This window comes from Cervus canadensis, chromosome 2 (genome assembly GCF_019320065.1).
Source record: "Cervus canadensis isolate Bull #8, Minnesota chromosome 2, ASM1932006v1, whole genome shotgun sequence".
NCBI lineage: Eukaryota > Metazoa > Chordata > Mammalia > Artiodactyla > Cervidae > Cervus > Cervus canadensis.
Window position 1 is genome coordinate 14,047,917 of NC_057387.1, and position 19,820 is coordinate 14,067,736.

Sequence of the window (19,820 nt, forward strand, 5' to 3'; positions counted from 1 at the left end):
AATATAGCAGCAGAATGTTCTGGGCGACAGGGAGGTAGGATTTTGAAAAAATAAAATTATATATTGCCTGCTTTTCAGTATCAATTACCATTATTGTTTTGCATTTCTGAGACCACTAAATATTATTATGGAAACTTTCTTAAACTTCAGAAGCTCTGATTGAAGACCAAACCTGGTGACGGTTGCACAACCCTGAAAGTTTACTGAAAATAATTGAATTGTATAAGTAAAACCTCTTCGGTGGCTCAGACGGTAAAGAATCTGCCTGCAACGCGGGAGACCCAGGGAAGAGCTGACTCATTGGAAAAGACCCTGATGCTGTTAAAGATTGAGGGCAAGAGGAGAAGGGGGCGACAGAGAATGAGATAGTTGATGGCATCACTGTCTCACTGGACATGAGTTTGAGCAAACTCAGGAAGATAGGGAAGGACAGAGAAGCCTGGCGTGCTGCAGTTCATGGGGTCGCAAAGAGTCGGACACGACTTAGCAACTGAAGAACAACAATAAGTAGGAGGGATTCTGTGATGTGTAAATTGAAGCTTTTTTCTTTTAAAAACTAATGAAGGTTGCCAATAATTAATCGGTGTTGGACATTTCTCTTCTAAAAGCTTCAAATGCATAGAACAGCTTAGATGAGAAAGAGATAGCAAACCAACAGGTCTGTGTATTGTGTAGTTTCAGAAAGCAGGACACAAATGAAAAGCCAAGCTTCTAGAGACATCTTTGGAATGGAAGAGTTAGTGTGATTCACATTAGAGTCAGACTGCTGGCGGTTATCTCCATGATTATATCAACTTCACCATTTTGAGCTGTGGATCCTTTTATTTTGTAGATTCTGTTTACAGACAAAATCAAGTCAAATAAATTACTTAAATATATAAATGTTGGTGGTTCATCTGTAAAGTGAGAGAGTTGAATGTACTTTTCTAGTTTTGACCTTCTGTCCTTCTAGGAAAGAGAAAAGAGAACATCAAAGCACATATATTGAATTTATTGGCCTTCGACTATGCTCCAAGTACCTCCCTGGACACCGGATTACTGCATCAGAAGCGAGAGTCAGGATACCTGATTCCATCTGATAGCTGTGTATCTTTGTAAAAATCATCTACCCAGCTGAGCCTAAAATGTGTCCTGTATAAACCGGAAGGTATAATAGCCATTGTCCCATAGAATTTATTGTAAAGATTAAAAAAACAAACAAACAAAAAGCCACCATTGATAACGTAAGTGAAAGCATTTTGTAAGGAGTGTATTATACACATAAGAATAATTACTATGGATTGAATTCAAGACTACCTTCACTTTATTCAGGAAACTGCACTATTTGTAACCCAGGATTTCTCTTTCTTAAATTTTATGAATTCTCCATTTCCTTGGTTGCATATTCCAGGTGTCTTGCAGTGAGTACTGTCAACTTAAACCACTGAACCTTAAACTCCCAGTGTTGTTTTGAGTAGGATAGCTCAGTGGACAGAGAAAGCAAGCTAGTGCCTTTAAATATTTTTGCCAACAACGGAAGTACTCGCGCTTTCGCTTCATTGTGCCCTAAAATAGAATGGCGCCTGGGCTGGGAGCGTGCTCCTTGACACCCCGACGCGGCGCACCGCGACCCGGGGACGCGTTAGTAAGTGGCTGCCGTTGTCTGACTTCCGGTGATGAGGGAGCTGAGCTTCCGCGGGAGCGGGCCGGCTGGTGAGGGTGCGGGCTGTGTCCTGTAGGGCGGGAAGAGGCAGTGTGGAGCGGACGTCCGGGCGAAGGGTGTTCAGCCTGAGGCGGTCGGGTCTGAGGGCTGGTGCGGGGTGCGTGACAGACGTTGGGGAGTGAAGACGTCTAGCTGGGAGTGGGGACTGAGTCAGCGCTAGGCGCTGAGTTGAAAAGCGCAGTTTGTACCACTTTGTGAAATGTTTGCCCAGGAGGGGTTCGCGCTGGGGCTGCCTCGGTGTTTGCATTCATTCACCCTGCTGGTTTGACTGCAGTTCCCGAAGAGGGGGCCTCTTTAAACCTCTTTTGTGTTTGAAGTGCCTGAGCTGATCCCTACAGGCTACTGACTGAATTGTAGCTGCCTTTCTTCTTTACATCCCCCGCCCCCCCAAGCCCCGCCTTTTTGGACCTCAGTGATTTATCTGCAATATGACTTGCCTAAACTAATGCCACGATCCTTAATTCTCCCTTACCATTCCCTTAGCAGAGGAATCTTTACTTGTTAATTCAACTGTGATTATCAAGATATGGACAAAAGTTCATTTGGTCTGGGCTGGGGAATCTCTCCCAGTGTCCTGGAGAAACGGAATTAAAGCAGTTTAAAACTAACCTTATAGTTCAAGCTCTCAGAGAGCACTTTTATGTTGCCGTCCTCTAGTCCAGGTTTTCATCTACTGCCTCGGTAGATGGGCATTCAGGCCTTACTTGAACATTGTTAATGATGAAGAACTCACTGTAACACAAGGCAGCATGTTCTATTCTTGGACCTATCTTATTGAGAATGAAGTTTTTTGGGGTAGTTTTCATATGCTCTTGGTCCAACCTGCATAGAGTATGCACAAAACAGGAAATTCACACACTCATTCATTCATTCAGGGAACAGTAGTTACTGATAGTCTCCAATAGGGCAGATATTGCTGAGTACTAGGGGTACTCATTGAAAGAATCTTTTCCCTCAAAAAAGCACATAGTTTGTGGGGGACTGGTGGGAAAGAGCCAAGAAGCAATCATAAAAGTGGTACGTACAAAAAAAGAGGTTTGCAAATAGATGCTATAAGAACATATGAGAAGTTAACCTCCACTTTAGGTTAGTGTTGCCATTAAAGTGTGATAATTGGAATTGAAGTCAGCTGTTCAGAAATAACATAGTGTACACAAAAGTTAGGAATCTCTCTTGTTTTCAATACAAAATTTTTGTTAATATAGTCTAACCTTTTTAAACAACCACACTTTGCTTTTGGATTCTTTTTGTTAAGGGAAATACCTGTTTATAAAAGCAACAATGAAAAAAAAAAAAGCAACAATGGCAAACATTTATTGATCTAGTAAATTACTATTTAATGACAGAAGTGCTATTTTTATTTCATTTTGAAGAAATGAAATTCAGGTAAAGTAACTTATGCAAGGTCACAAAGCTTATTTGGGAAACAAATCCAGATGGTCTGACTCCACAGTTTGCTCTCAACATCACGCTATCCTACCTCCCTGATGGTAATAGTAATAGCTAACACTTACTAATCATTTACTATTTAATTCTTATAACAACTCCATAAGGTTAGACAAATTATTATCTTTTATAGTTGAGGAAACCAGAATTTGGATAGGTGAAGTCACTCAGGCAAGATAACACACTGATCAGTAATAGAGTTAGGATTTGAACTCACGCATTCAGTCTCTCACTTCCCACCTAATGGGAGATTGCATTTGGTGTAAAGTACAGTGTTCATGTTTGAAATTGAATAAGTAAAAGTATACCTGAGGGAATTTATTACCATTAATTAATAGGAAGGTGATAAGAACTTGCCTTTATCCTTTCAGGATGGAACAAAAGTGGGACTTGGAAAATGTTGCCCTGTAAGAAGAGAAGAACTACGTTGACAGAGTCCCCACAACATCAGGGCAGCCAGGAGGAAGATGACTTAGACCTTCAGTTAGCTGTTAAACCAGAATCTGACCAAGTTAAAGACCTGGGGTCAGTGTCCCTGTCCTGGAGTCCAAGTCATGGCAGAGCAGCTGACCTTGACGTGCAGGTTGCCAGAATTCAGCTTGGTATGGAGGACCCATCTTTGAGCTCTAGGATGCTCACCGACAGCACAAATGTTGCAGTTCTGGAAGCTGTGGATGTGGCCATCTCTCAGGAAATCACCCTACCTTCCTTGGAGTCTTCTCAGCCTGTAAATACACACATTGGTAAAGGAAAACTTCAGGCCACTAGCTCAAGGAGAGGGAAGAAAATTACACTCAGACCTGGGTCAGTTACTCAAGAAGACAGAGGCGATCATCCTATCGCAAGGGAACTTTTTTCAGAAAAGCCTAGTGGAGAAGTCAAGGAAGAAGGAGGTAAGACATGGAAGATCTTTGGCTTACATTTACCTTGTTAGTACCAGCTTGTCATTGCACTCTCTGCAGTGCCTTTACAAAATAGCATTTCTGAAAGGGGATGCTGGTTGGGTTTGGAATTGGAGCCTTATCTTTGTAAGGGTTAGCACTGAACATTTTGAATGGGTAGAAACTTTCTTCTCCCCTCCATTTCCTTGATCATCTTCCATAGTCTTTCCTTTTTTTTTTTTTTTTTTTTTAAGGTTTCTTTGTTTGGTTGTGGTGTGTCTTTGTTGCTGCACATGGGCTTTCTCTCATTGCAGAGAGTGGGGGCTATTCTCGTCATGTGCAGGCTTCTCACTGCAGTGGCTTCTCTCACTGTGGAGCAGGGTTCTAGGTGTAGTCAGTAGTTGTAGCACACAGGCTTAGTTGCCACGCAGCTTGAGGGATCTTCCTAGAGAAGGGATCAGGAACCAGTGTCCCTTGCATTGCAAAGTGGATTCTTAACCACTGGACCACCAGGGAGGCCCTCTTTCCTTCCTTTTTATCTTTTCATCATTTCTGTAGGGATGAACTATGTATGTCTATTGATATTTGGTGGCTGTTTATGAAGTGGGCCTTGAGGAGGGGCAGCAGCTATAAGGGAAAGACAACTGCCTATGGCATTTGGTAAGGCTCTCCAGAGATGCCATAACCCTTAGGCCCTGAAGGATGAACTGTGATTTGATGCAATGGTGGCATGGAGTTTTCTTAGCTGAAGAACAGTCTGAGCAGAGGCAGGAGAGGTAGTTAAAGATGACTTCAGAGTGTTAGAGTGTGTTTAGATTGTGATGGGCTTTGTTTTTTATGCTTGAATGTTTGAACTTTTCCTGAAGGTTATAGCTCACTAATAAATAAAAGAAGCAGAAGGCATACTTCTGACCTCAGAATGTTTATAATCTAGTTGGGAAGAGAAGACACAAGCACCTAATTCATTTGGTGCAGTTTAAGACAATATGTGATTGAATGGAAGTGAGGTACAGGTAATTAGGATTTTTGAAACTGGATCTTGGTGGATTGATAGAATTTGATGGTTTAGGGTAAAGGAGTGGAAATAGAATAGCATTTTCTACAAACACGTAAAACTGCTGTGTTTGTATGGGAGCGTAACACTGTTTCAAAAAGAAAGGATAAATTCAGATTACTATACAGAGTCATGCTGTTATGCCTTTGAGACCTTGTAAAGTATTGATGTAGGATGTTGGTAGTAAGGATAGAGAAGAAAGGGTGTGTCTTAGAGACATTAGAAAGAAAGAATTAATGTTACTCAGAGACTGATAATATTTAATTTATCTGGGTTGGGGGATGGTGAAGCATGCCTTCGTGGGGAGTTATTTGAGGGGTTAAAATGAGTTCAGCTTTAGATATGCGGAGTGTGAGGTGACATTGGGGCCATCAGGGAAAAATAGAAAACTGAGATTGAAGTTTGATAAGAGGTAGAACTAAAAAAGTTTTGATTGTGGTTCTTCTCATGGAAAGGAACATGGCAGAAGATGATAGAGAAGGGTAAACTTGAGAAGTATCAATAATAGTGAAAGTCACGGAGGCAGGAGAGTTTTAAGTGCAGGTACTTTATATAAAACTTAGTGACCAAAAAAAAAAAAAAAGTTAGTGACAAAGGAGATACATTGATACCTGAGAAAAATATTACATTTAAAGGTTGATCTTTGAGAGTAGATTTAGGAGAGATTTTGGGAAAAGGAAATCAAATGATGAAATTAAAGAGTGAAGGATGAAAGTCCCAGTGATAATTTGTGCAGTGGAGTGAAAATGGAAATAGCTAGTCTTGCAACCACATGACTTAAATTTTCTCCTTGGCTGTGGTGTGTTTGTGACATGAAGACCAGAAGGAATGAAGAAAATGCAGAATTAGAATGCTAGAGACGGAGTGTGAAACTAAGTAGGGGTTCAAGGGGGTTTAATTGTCAGTTAATATCCAAGAATAGATAAATAAAATAAAAAATATCAAATGTAGATAAAATAAACATGTTTGTTTTAGTATTATCAGTAATGCTACTACCCCTCATTAATCTGGATAATTGAAAGTTGATTCTCCCACCTTGTAATACTTCTGTTAGCTGTATGTACAAGTAATACCACCATCTCAGTGGCTCTGTGGTAAAGAAAATCTGCCTGCCAGTGCAGGAGATGCGGGTACGGATCCTGGATCAGAAAGATCTCCTGGAGAAGGACATGGCAACCCACTCCAGTATTTTTGCCTGGGAAATTCCATGGACAGAGGAGCCTGGTAGGCTGCAATCCATGGGGTTGCAAAAGAGGTGGACACAGCTTAGTGACTAAGCAAATAATACCAGTCAAAGAAGTACATTTTGACTCCCTTTTACCACCACCCCGTCCACCGCCCCCCCCCCACCCCCCGCCAAGTAACATTATTTGGTCAAATAGACATGTCACATAAAAAGCAGAAAGGAAGAAAGAAGAAAGATTGAAAATTCATATATGTGCATTTTGGAAAATATTGAAAAGTTGAAAGAAAAAAATAAAAATCACTGATAATCTTACTACTCAGAGTGAAAGTGAAAGTTGCTCAGTCATGTCTGACTCTTTGCAACCCCATGGATAGTCCATGGAATTCTCCAGGCTAGAAATACTGGAGTGGGTAGCTGTTTCCTTCTCCAGGGGATCTCCCCAACCCAGGGATCAAACCCAGGTCTCTCGCATTGTGGGCAAATTCTTTCCCAGCTGAGTCATCAGGAAAGCCCAAGAATACTGGAGTGGGTAGCCTATCCCTTCTCCAGGGATCTTCCTGACCCAGGAATCGAACTGGTGTCTCCTGAATTAGCAGGTGAATTCTTTACCAACTGAGCTACCAGGGAAGCCCCAGAGTAATTGCTATTATAATTTAGTGCCTATTCTTTTTGTTGTTTTGCTTTCGTTTAAGTAACATTTTGGTTTTTTGATTATGATTATGTGGGGGAAAAAGCAGAAAAACATTTAGGTTATTCTGAAGTATCAGCATTGTGTTACAATTGATATACACTGTTAAATTATGTTTCTAGGCTGCAGGTGTTAGTGATTAAACCTTTCTCTGGATTGGTGTTTATTCTCACAGAATTTTAATTGTTCTTTTAAAATTGATTTACATACCCTAATTTCTCCTTGAGTCTTTTTTTCTCCTTTCTTTGTCTTCTAAAAATGATTAACTTAGGTAGATTTCAGCTTACAGTCAGTTGGTTTTTACAGTTTTCAGCTAATTATTTTCATGTTACCAATTTGAAGCTGTAAGTAAATTACTAGCAGTAAGCAAATTACTTCTTGGATTGATCCCTTGATCATTATGTAGTGTCCTTCCTTATCTCTTGTAATATTCTTTATTTTAAGGTCTCTATATGAGAATTACTATGGAATGTCTTTTTCCACCCTCTCACATTCAGTCTATATGTGTCTCTAGGTCTGAAGAGTGTCTCTTGTAGACAGCATGTATATAGGTCTTGTTCCTGTATCCATTCAGGAGTCTGTGTCTTTTGGTTGGAACGTTTTATCCATTTACATTTAAAGTAATTATTGATATATGTGTTCCTATTGACATTTTCTTAATTGTTTTGGATTTGTTTTTGTAGGTCTTTTCCTTCTTTTGTGTTTCCTGTCTATAGTAGTCCCTTTAACATTTGTTGTAAAGCTGGTTTGGCGGTGCTAAATTCTCTTTTAACTTTTACTTGTCTGTAAAGCTTTTGACTTCTCCATCAATATTGAATGAGATCCTTGCCAGGTAAGGTAATCTTGGTTGTAGGTTTTTCACATTCAGTACTTCAGATATAGCCTGCCATTCCCTTCTGGCCTGCAGAGTTTCTGCTGAGAGATCAGCTGTTAATCGTATGGGGTTTCCCTTGTGTGTTGTTGTTGCTCAGTTGCTAAGTCGTGTCCGACTGTTTGTGACCCCACAGACTGCAGCATGTCAGGCTGCCCTGACCTTCACTACTCAAACTCATGTCCGTTGAGTAGGTGATGCCATCCAACCATTTCATCCTCTGTCTCCCCCTTTTCCTCCTGCCGTCAGTCTTTCCCAGCATCAGGGTCTTTTCCAATGTGGCCAAAGTATTGCACCTTCAACTTCAGCATCTGCTCTTCCAATGGATATTCAGGATTGATTTCCCTCAGGATTGACTAGTTTGATCTCCTTGCTGTCCAAGGGTCTCCAAGAGTCTTCTCCAGCACCACCATTCGAAAGCATCGATTCTTTGGTCTCAGCTTTCTTCATGCAGCTTTCTTCATGGTCCAACTTTCACATCCATACATGACTACTGGAAAAACCATAGCTTTAACTATACAGACCTTTGTTGGCAAAGTAATGTCTGCTTTTTAATATGCTTTCTAGGTTTGTCATTGCTTTTCTTCCAAGGAGCATCTTTTAATTTCATGGCTGCAGTCACCATCTGCAGTGATTTTGGAGCCCATGAAAATAAAATCTGTCACTATTTCCACATTTTCCCCATCTATTTGCCATGAAGTGATGGGACTGGATGCCATGATCTTCGTTTTTTGAATGTTGAGTTTTAAGCCAGGCTTTTTCACTCTTCTTTCACCCTTACCAAGAGGCTGTTTAGTTCCTCTGCTTTCTGCCATTACAGTGGCATTATCTGCATATCTGAGATTGTTGATCTTTCTCCCGGCAGTCTTGGTTTCAGTTTGTGGGTTATCCAGCCAAGCGTTTCACATGATATACTCTGCCTATAAGTTAAATAAGCAGGGTGACAGTATACAGCCTTGATGAACTCCTTCTCCAATTTATTTATTGCTTTTCACTTGCTGCTTTTAATATTTTTTCTTTGTTTTTATTTTTTGTTAGTTTGATTAGTATGTGTCTTGGTGCGTTTCTCCTTGGGTTTATCGTAAATGAGATTCTCTGTGCTTCTTGGACTTGATTGACTGTTCTTGACCATGTTAGGAAAGTTTTCAACTATGATCTCTTCAAAAAATTTCTCGACCCTTTTTCTCCTCTTTTCTGGGATCTCTATAATTCGACTGTTGTTGTGTTTAGTATTGTTCCAGAGGTCTCTGAGACTATCCTCAATTTTTTTCGTTCTTTTTCCTTTATTCTGCTTTTCAGCAGTTATTTCCGCCATTCTATCTTCTAGCTCACTTATCTGTTTTCTACCTTAATTACTTGAGTATTGATTTTTTTCTAGAGAATTTTTAATTTCAGTAATTGTATTGTCTGTCCCTGTTTATTTTTTAATTTCTTCTAGGTCCTTGTTAAATGTGTTCATTGATTCTGTCATTTTTTCCATTCTGCTTTCGAGGTTTTGGCTCATCTTTACTATCATTACTCTGAATTCTTTTTCAGGCAGTTTGGCTATTTCCTCTTCATTTATTTGGTCTTGTGAGTTTTTACTTTGTTCCTTCATTTGCACAGTATTTCTCTATCTTTTCACTTTTTGGTAAGTTACTGTACTTGAGGTCTCCTTTTCCCAGGGTTTAGTGTTGTGTTCCTCCTTCGTTTTGGTTTCTGCCCTCAGTGGATGAGATTGGTCCAGTGGGTTGTATAGGCTTCATGTTGGGAGAGACTTGTTCAAAGGAAGGAAGGAACTTAGGTTAGTAAGGAGAATAGGTGAGATGAATCAGCTATGGGAAATGATTTGTACACTGGCAGTGAGGGAAAAAAAGAAAGACTAAGTTGTGTAAAAACTGCAGAATAGGGAGTTCCCTGGTGTTCCACTGGTTAGAAATCTTTGCTTTCACTGCTGTGGGCCTGGGTTCAATTCCTGGTCAGGGAGCTAAGATATTGCAAACCTCGTGGCATGGTCAAAAAATAAATAAAAGATGTAATCTTCAGAATAAGTGTGCTATATTGGAATAGATTCTTATGGGGCTGAACATCTTAAATATTCTTTAGAGAGATGAGTTCACGGTTGGGAAAAAGTATCTGAAACATTTTCTTTTCCTAGAGGAGGCAAATGATGACAATCCGGAATATAATTTCCTGGAAGAACTTGATGGACCAGATGCAAAGGACTTCCGCACTGACCGGGCAGTAAGAGTCACCAGTGAGTCTGTGTGTGTTATGAGTCCTGCTCTTGACTTTTCCACATCTAGTTTTGTGTACTTTGCGGATTTTTGAGGGTGAAGCTTGTAGCCCACTTAGATTAAGACATTTAAGTTTCCTCTACCATTTATTTCTATAATTCTTTAAATTTACATATATATTCAGGAATCCTTTCAGTTACTCATTTATACACCCCACAGTCACGTATTGAGTCCAGTATTTGGCAGCGATTGTACCGAAATGAGTAAGACATGGCCTCTGCCTGTAGGATGTCAGCTTAGCAGGGGGATACAGACAGAAACAGCTACAGTACACAGTGATAGGAGCTATAATAGCTTGTGTATAAGGTACCCTGGTGGCCTAGAAAAGGGTATATAGTGTCCTATGTATACTATGGCTTAGGGAATGATTCACAAAATGAGATGTTTCATCTTAGTTTAGAAGGAGCAGTAAGAAATTTTTGGCAAATGGGGCCAGAGAAGGATATTGCAAATAGAAGAATGTCTGCAGACCATGAAATTATGAAACAACAATACATGTGTTTCGAAAATAGTAAGTTTGATTTAGTTGTCTGAGTGAGTGATGATAGGAAAGTTAAGCAGTGTTCAGGTCTTGAACCTTAGATTTGATTTTTGATCTGTCAAAAAGGAGAGCTCAAAGAGTTTGAAGCAGGAAATCAGTAGGAACTGACTTGGATTCTAGAAACATCACTTTGATTTAATGCCAGTTTAATTTATTGATTTGGTGGGTGAAGAGAACAAGATTGGAGGCATGGGAAACAGATAACTTGGCTTGAGTCATTTTTTAAAAAATTATCCCATTGCTAGTTTGCCAATAATGGGTAACATGTTTCAGGAACTGTTGATTTGTATCCCCTGTCCTGGGATAGTAAACACCACATGGTGCAGGTAAAACGTTGGCTGTTGACAAGGTTATGAAGAGAGCTTTATCAGTATGCCAAAGTGTTTATTATGTACCTAAACAATGCAAGTCTTTGTCCAAAGAGAATTATGTGAGCACAGTCCTTTAGGACTTACGTTTTGTTTTGTTGCTTTAGTTTATCTTTCATGTCATTTTTGAGATTAGAGTGCCTTTTTTTAATGAAGATCTTCCATTTATTTTGTTATGACAGTTAAAGTTAGAGGAAGAATCAAACAAAAAGTGTAAAAAGGCTGGAGGATTCTTGCAATAAAGTAAACCAGAGAAAAGGAATGTTATTAAGAAAATCATAAGGAAGACAACTACATTTGTAATACTGTATTTATTGATACTGTAAGTTTATGTTGTCTGTTTACAGGATAAATCATCTGTCATTATATTAATATTGTCCTATATGATACAGAAGAGTGTAGGCATATGTGTCAACTGGACATGAAAAATGAAAAGATGATGTGATAAAGAAATTTGTATTTATTTACTGGTATAAGGATTCATGCATTGATAATGAAGAAGCAACACTATGATGGCTTGGTGGTAGCCTAGTGTAATTGATAGGATTGCTTCACAGTACCCTGACCTATAGATGAATGAATTGTTACAGAAATTTTATGGCATACAGTATTATAGTCCTTAAAAAAACTAAGATTGTGGCATCAGGTCCCATCACTTCATGGCAAACAGGAGGGGGATAGGTGGAAGCAGTGACAGATTTTAGTTTCTTGGGCTCCAAAATCACTGCAGATGGTGACTGCAGCTATAAAATTAAAAGATGTTTGCTCCTTAAAAGGAAAGCTATGACAAACCTGGACAGCATATTAAAAAGCAGAGACAGTGCTTTGCTGACAAAGGTTCGTATAGTTAAAGCTATGGTGTTTTCAGTAGTCATGTATGTTTGTGAGAGTTGGACCATAAAGAAGAGTGGGCATTGAAGAATTGATGCTTTTGAACTATAGTGCTGAAGAAGACTCTTGAGAGTCTCTTGCATGGCAAGGAGATCAACCCAGTCAATCTTAAAGGAAATCGACCCTGAATATTCATTGGAAGGTCTGTTGCTGAAGCTGAAGCTTCAATACTTTGGCCTCCTGATGCAAAGAGCCAGCTCTTTGGAAAAGACCCTGATGCTGGGAGAAATTGAAGGCAAAAGAAGAAAGGGACAGCAGAGGATGGCATGGTTAGATAGCATCACCACTCAGGGGACATGAGTTTTAGCAAACTCTGGGAGATAGCAGAGAACAGGGAAACCTGGCGTGCTGCAGTCTGTGGGGTTGCAAAGACTCAGACATGACTTAATGACTGAACAAAAGTAACATTGAGTCAATATTCATGTACAGGATTGTAAACATTGTTACATTTTAAAAAATATGAGAGGCTGATACAAGGTTTCTCTGATTACAAGAGAGAGGCATACTACAAGGTAATGTAACTCTTTGAAAGCAAAGTTATACATCAGTAATAAAGCTAACACATTGTTAATTTTATATTAAATATCACTTTATGTAAGGGTAGGCTATTCATTTCAGTATAAGTCTTGCCCATGATGTTCTAATAGTTAGGCAATGATAATGATGATGACACAAAAACATCTTATACAGTTCTTGCCATACAGTTATTAGATTTTCACAGAAAGACACACATATATACACAACAGGTAAGTTTATTAACTGTTGGCATGGTGACTATTTACTGTTAATTAAGTAGAAGTGGATCATGAAAAATGCCTTTATCCTCCTTGTCTTCACATTGAGTCAGCTGAGGAGGAAGAGGAGAAAGAAGGGGGGTTGGTCTTGCTGTTGCAGGGGTGGTGAGACAGAAGAGGTGGTGGAGGCTGATGAGGAAGCAGAGAATGTGACATTGTGGAAATACATCGTAATTTTTGTCTGACTTTTTTGCTTTTTCATTTCTCTAAAAATGTTTCTGTGTGGTACCAATCCGTCTCCCACCATGTGCTTTGGTTTCAGAGTGTGTATCATGAAGTCTCCATGTAAAAGAAATGAAAAAAGAGTCTTGAATAATCAGAACTCTTCTGCCAGATTGTCTTATATTAGTTTGTCTTATATCAGTGCTCATTGGCACTGGTTTGGAAGCACTCACCTCCATCAAGTCATCTTCTGTTAATTCCTGTGGTGTGGTGTCTGTTAGCTCTTGAATTTCTCTAAGATCCAAAACTTGAATCTCTTTACCCCCATCTTTTTGGGGCCATATTCACAATCTCTTTCATGATTTCCTTGATTGGCTCCGTCGTAAATCCTGTGAATTCATGCATGGCTTCTGAACACGGTTTTCTCCAGTGGGGATTTGTTGTTGCAGGTTTGATGGCTTTCTTGGCTTTTTCCCTAAGAGTGTTGGCATCTTCCATAGTGTAATCCTTCCTCCAGACTTACGTGATGTTCTCTCCATAGGGGCACTTGTGTATTGGTGATAATCCTTTCCATAGAATATCATGTGTAGGCTGATTCATGTCAATGTATGGCAAAAACCACTACAATATTGTAAAGTAATTAGCCTCCAACTAATAAAAACAAACAAACAAACAAAAAAGAATATCATGTATAATGCACCTTTAAGGTCCTTATGACCCCTGATCTAAAGGCTGAATTGGAGACGGGCTTAGAGGCAAGTAGACCACTAGATGCCTTCAGTGTTGAATTCATGGGGTTCTGGGTTGCCAGGGGCACTGTCTGATATGAAAAGAAGCTTAAAAAATAAGGTATTTCCTGACTTCAGGGACAAAGCATTGATGGAACCAATTCAGAGAAAGGGCCTTCTTTTTTTTTTTTTAATATCCAAAGACTGGTAGCTTCTGTTTTATCTTTTCCCTTCAAGGCTGGGGCGAGCAGCTTTATAGAGAAGGGCAGTCCTGGTCATAAACCTGACTGCATTTTCACAGAACAGTAGACTTAGTGTCTCCCTTCCTGCCTTACATCCTGGTTCTTGCTTCTCTTTCTTACCAATTAATGTCCTTTGTGGCTTTTTTTCCCCCTCCTCCAGATTAGGGCATTTTCATCTGCACTAAAAACCGATCAGGCAGATACTCCTTCTCCTCAATGATTTTCTTAATGCCATCTGGGAACTTGTCTGCTGCCTCTGCATTAGCAGAGGCTGCTTCTCCTGATATCTTGACAGTTTTTAAGCCAAACCTCTTTCTAAAATTATCAAACCATCCTTTGTTGGCATTAAATTCTCTAGCCTTATGTTCTTCACCTTCCTTTTGCTTTAAGTTGTATAATGACTTTGCTGTTTCTCAAATCGTCTCCGATAGGTATGTCTTTCTTATAGCAATCCTCCACCCACTTAAAAGTTGCATTCTCTTTTTTTTTTTTTCATTTTAACAGTTTTTAATGAAAGCTGTAGACAAGATGACTTTATTCCTGCATCTTCTCAATTGTTTCTTCCTTATATTTGCCCTTGTCCTTTCCTACTTGATAAAAAAGTATTTTGCAAAAAGCGCTAGGTTTTTGCACCTGCTTGCATAGCTTCAGCTATGGCTTCATGAATTTCCTTTTCTTTTTTACAAAGGTCCTTAAACTGGCTTCGTTTATCTTGAAATGGTAGGAAATCACAGCTGCAGACTGCAGTCTCTGGTACCTATCAAGCAATTCAGTGCTTCTTGGGAGCACTTCCCAGCATCACTAGTGGCACTTCGTATGGGTCCCATGGTTGTTATTCAAGGTCTGTGGTATTGTGCTAAACTTGATGAAGAATACTCAAGAACTGCAAGAGATCACTTTTTACTATAGTATGCAATCACAGAGTTTGGCAAGCTTCCCGTGGTTACATATGTTTTCTTCCCACGTAAGCATTTTCATGGCCTCTCTGATGTGGCCTTTGAATCTTTTTGGGGAACAGGTGACAGGGAGTTCATCAGTTCTGCAGATAGTGTGTCCTACTCTCAAACACCTCCTCAGTTAACGTTTTCCTTATTGAACTTGAATCTATCTTTTATATTTCTCTTTTTGTCCATTGTTGCTAAGAATGTGATTTACCCCCAAATGTGCATAGTATATTTCTTTTCCTACATTTTTTTCTTTACTGTGCTAAACATACCAAGTTTCTTTAGTTCTCTACATTTCAGACTTTCCACACTTCAACCCCCAAGTTAACCTTCTTCTGGATTCTAGCCTTTGTTTTTAAGAAAATTTCTCCCTCATTACATTTTATCATGAAACTTATTCTCACCACCTAGTTTCTATAGTTAACTTTTCATATATTAATTATGCAGCTCTTCACTTATTTCTCTATCCATCTCCTAATCTTTTTTTTTTTTTAAGCATTTCATAGTGAGTTGTAGATATCTAAACATTTCATCATACGTATCATGAATTAGGGGCTTCCCAGGTGGTGCTTGTGGTAAAGAACCCACCTGCCCATGCAAGAGACATAAGATACCACAGGTTCAATCCTTCGGGAAGATCCCCTGGAGAAGGGAATGGCAACCCATTCCATTATTCTTGCCTGGAGAATCCCATGGAAAGAGAAACCTGGCGGGCCACAATCCATTGGTTTGCAAAGAATCAGACACGACTGAAGCTACTTAGCCCACATGCATCATGAGTTAGAACTGAATATTTGTTTACAGTTTTTCTTTTTAGGTATGTTTATACACATTATTGTATAGAAATCTTAAGTGTACTATTCAGTGAGGTTTGATGAGTGAAACCCCTAACAAGATAGATATTTATCACCCCTAAAGTACCTACTGGCCCCTCAAGATCAGTTCCCTGACCATTCTCTCAGGTGCAACCACAGTTTTGTTTTTTTCTATCACAGATTAGGTGTTTGCCTGTTTTAAAACTTCATGTAAATGGAATCATGTAGTATGTGTTGTGTTGTGTAAGGCTTCTTTCACTTAGCATGTTTCTGAGATTCATGTGTATTGCTTGTATTATTTAATTTCTTCCTTTTTATTGCTGAGTTGGATTCCAGTGTAGAAATATACCAATTTGTTTATTTTTCATCAATCCCCAGTCGTTGATGGACACCTAATTCTTTCTAATTTCTGTCTGTCTTGAATAAAGATAGTTCTGAACTTTCTTGTTTTTTTTAATTTATTTTTTAATTGAAGAATAATTGCTTTACAGAACCTTGTTTTCTGTCTGACATCAACATGAATCAGCCATAGCTGTGCATTTGTTCCCTCCCTCCTGAACCTCCCTCCCATCTCCCTCCCCACCCCACCCCTCTAGGTTGATACAAAGCCCCTGTTTGAGTTCCCTGAGACATACAGCAAATTCCCGTTGGTTATCAATTTTACGTATGGTGATGTAAGTTTCCCTGTTACTCTCTCCATACATCTCACCCTCTCCTCCCCTCTCCCCTTGTCTATAAGTCTGTTCTCTATGTCTGTTTCTTCATTGCTCCCTTGCAAATAAATTCATCAGTACCATCTTTCTAGATTCCATATATATGTGTTAGTATACTATATTTAACTTTCTCTTTCTGACTTACTCTGTATGATAGGCTCTAGGATCATCCACCTCATTAGAACTGACTCAAATGTGTTCCTTTTATGGCTGAGTAATATTCCGTTGTGTATATGTTCTCTTGTTAGTTTTGTGAACCAATGTTTCATTTCCTTCGGTCAGCTCTCTAGGGGAGGAATCACTGGTCATACAGTAGCTGTATATTCTGAGAAATTGCCTTTTTCCAAAGGTCTTTTATATTCTTTTTAGAGTTCCAGTTGATTCATATCCTCATAAACATTTGGATTTTAGCTTTTTAATGCCTTCTTAAGAAGGGCTTTTATAGAAATGATCACAGTCCTCTAGAATTGATCTGAAGGCCAACCAAAAAAATTGAGGCCTTTTTCATTTATTTTTTGTTTTTTTTTTGTTTTTTTTTTTGAGGCCTTTTTCAGATTAATTGTTTTTAAGCCATGTTACCTTTTTGTGCACTTAATAAACTGATTTTTGAAAATCCTAAATGTATGACTTGTTTATCCCTGTTCCGTTTCATCCAGTTAATTTGAGAAAACTTAGAATTTCGAATCTGTCATTGGTTGGTTTGGTGATTCCTTCCAGCTTTGTATCATTTACAAATTTGAAAAGTGTGTATTCTGGGTGTTTTCGGTTGTTAATGGCATTGCTGGTCCAAAGATAGAGTCCTTTGACACATTACTGGAGACTTCTCTCTTGACTCCATTCAGTAGGATAGGCCAGCAGACTATGAATTTATCTCATAAAATCATGTAGGACTTCCCTGGTGGTCCAGGGGTCAAGAATCCACTTACCAATACAGGGGACATGGGTTCAGTCCCTGGTGCGGGAAGATTCCACATGCACTGGGGCAACTAAGCTCATGCGCCGCAACTGCTGAGCCAGTTCCCTCAAGTCTGTGCTCTGCAACAGGGGAAGCCACTGCAGTGAGAAGTCCATGCCACCACAAACTAGAGAGTACCCCCTGTTCTCCGCAACTAGAGGAAGTCCGCACACAGCAACAAAGACCAGGGTGACCACAAATAATAAATAAATTAAAAAAAAATTGCCTACCTTATGTTTTTGTTTGTTTTCCCTCTAGAATTTAAGCTTCATTCATGAGAGTTTCTGTCATATATCTGAGCATCTAGAACAGGGATTAAGGCATATAATTGTTGTTCAATAAATGTTTTTAAATGAATGAGTGAATCATGGATATTAATACATTTGAGGATTTTGTCAAAAGCCTTGCTAAAAATAACTCTCTTTGTTTTCCTGGAATTCCCTGTATTGCAAAATGAAACAAGTATGTGCCAACAACATACTATTTGGCTTTTTTGCAGAAAAGGACATGAATGAACTGATGGAAGAGTCGTTTGAAACTGTGAGTAGTGATCTTTGAACGAGAACTCTGGACACGAAAGATGGATTCTCCAGCAAGCTCTGTCCTTTGGTCTCAGGGCCTCTCTCTCCAGAACAGTGGTCTGACCAGGTCTGACCAAGCCATTCCCCTGTCAGTCCATCCAGGAGAGAATATAGTGACAGGAGAATTTTGGTAACTAATGAACTTTGAATATCCATATCTTAGTAATGTTTTCCTTACGAGCTTTTACATAGCATCTTCAACTGTCACATCCTTAAAGATTGCAAACTAATTATAATTTCTTTTTTCATAAATTTCTCTCTTGAAAGATAATCTGATCATTTTGAGTTATCCATGCTCTGTCTTTACCATTACAAGTTGACCAAGTGAGAAAGTTTTTTTCTGGCATGAAAATTATGCCATGTGCTGGACTGGTTGAGCTCAGAAGTGAGAAGGGATCCAATGCAAGTTCTTTCTGTGTGCCAGCATTATTAAAGTCCTATAAACCAGTCTGCATTTTCCCCTGTCACTGTTGGAGTGACTTTTTTTTATTTTTTATTTTTTTGGTGTTGGAGTGACTTTTACATGCCCATTCCCCAAGAAAATCCTTCTTTTCCTTTGCCGTCAGTTTCAAGATGAGATGGGATTCTCCAGCATGGAAGATGACGGCCCAGAAGAGGAGGGACGTGTGGCTGAGCCTCGGCCTAACTTTAACACCCCTCAAGCCTTACGGTAGGCTAACCAAAGACCTTGAGACCTGGAGTAGAGGAAAAATGTATGTCTGAGAATGTTTGGAGAAGTTTTGGTTAACAGTTTCTCATCCCTGACTACCTCCTGTTACTGATATAAGGACGCTGAGCTCCATGGGGGTGTTGGGTGTGAAGTGAATAATTCTCCTTCTTATGGGGCAGTGCATCTCCAGACCAAGCTGTATCTGTTTGGGAAGGGAGAAAAAGCAGTAGCTGGCATCCACAGCAGCTTCTCCAGGTGAGTGGTGCTGGAGAGGTGTGTAGGACTCTGCGTGGCCAGCCACAGAAGCTACCCCAAAATTTAATATCCACTATGTCCCTTTTGTTCTTCTGTTTGCTGTTAACATCTAGTAAAAGTTAATGAACCTTTGTTATTCTCCAGGGCATTAATTGAGCAAACCATGAAGCGCCTGCAGTAATGCCCTGGAGTCTCAAAAGTGTATACTGCCCTTTTCACATGAATTAGCCCTTCTGTTGTCCCATCTAGAGGCTTTAATGCCCCCCATATTTGTGTTGAGTCTGCAGAGTTCACCCGTACTTTGTTGTTACCCACTCTCAGCAGCAGCATACTATCATTAGGTCCTGGCTAGATGTCAGGGCACGGTTTGTGCCATGGGTAGAAAAAAGCAAACTCCAGGACTCATAGCCTTTAATTAGTCCTGTGCTTTCCCTTGACAGCATTACCTAACTAGAGAGCTTAGGATCCACCTGAGAGCTAGACCTTCAGGTAACATGCAACTTACTGAAAAAGGCTAGGTATACTAACCAATGCGTAAAAGTCAGGAGTATCAGTCATCAATTCAGTCAGTTCAGTCACTCAGTCATGTCCGACTCTTTGTGACCCCATGGACTGCAACATGCCAGGTTTCCCTGTCCTTTACCAGCTCCCTGAGTTTGCTCAAACTCATGTCCATCAAGTCGGTGATGCCATCCAACCATCTCATCCTCTGTCGTCCCCTTCTCCTCCTGCCTTCAGTCTTTCCCAGCATCAGGGTCTTTTCCACTGACTCAGTTTCTTGCATCAGGTGGCCAAAGTATTGGAGTTTCATTTTCAGCATCAGTTCTTCCAATGAATATTCACTCATATTCCATTATATATATATATATATATATATATATTATATATATACCATAATATAACCACAACAGAAATCTCAAGAGTTCCTTTCCCCCCCCCCGACTTTGTTGAGTTTTACTTGATAGATAAGTTCTCAAACATTGAAAGTACACCGTGTGATGATTTGATATACATTATGTATTACAAAAGGATTTCACCCATGAAGTTAATGAATACT

General features: G+C 39.5%; 1 protein-coding gene across 1 annotated transcript in view; it reads left to right on the forward strand.

Moving 5' to 3' along the window:
• Window positions 1-1,568: 1,568 nt before the first annotated feature.
• LOC122432374 (GON-4-like protein) overlaps window positions 1,569-19,820 on the forward strand; it is a 37,808-nt gene continuing 19,556 nt past the window's right edge. Inside the window, 5 exon segments of the mRNA XM_043454258.1 lie at window positions 1,569-1,692; window positions 3,520-4,041; window positions 9,966-10,064; window positions 17,757-17,797; window positions 18,405-18,508. Coding sequence (XP_043310193.1) covers window positions 1,656-1,692; window positions 3,520-4,041; window positions 9,966-10,064; window positions 17,757-17,797; window positions 18,405-18,508 — 803 coding nt within the window. The 5' untranslated portion in view covers window positions 1,569-1,655.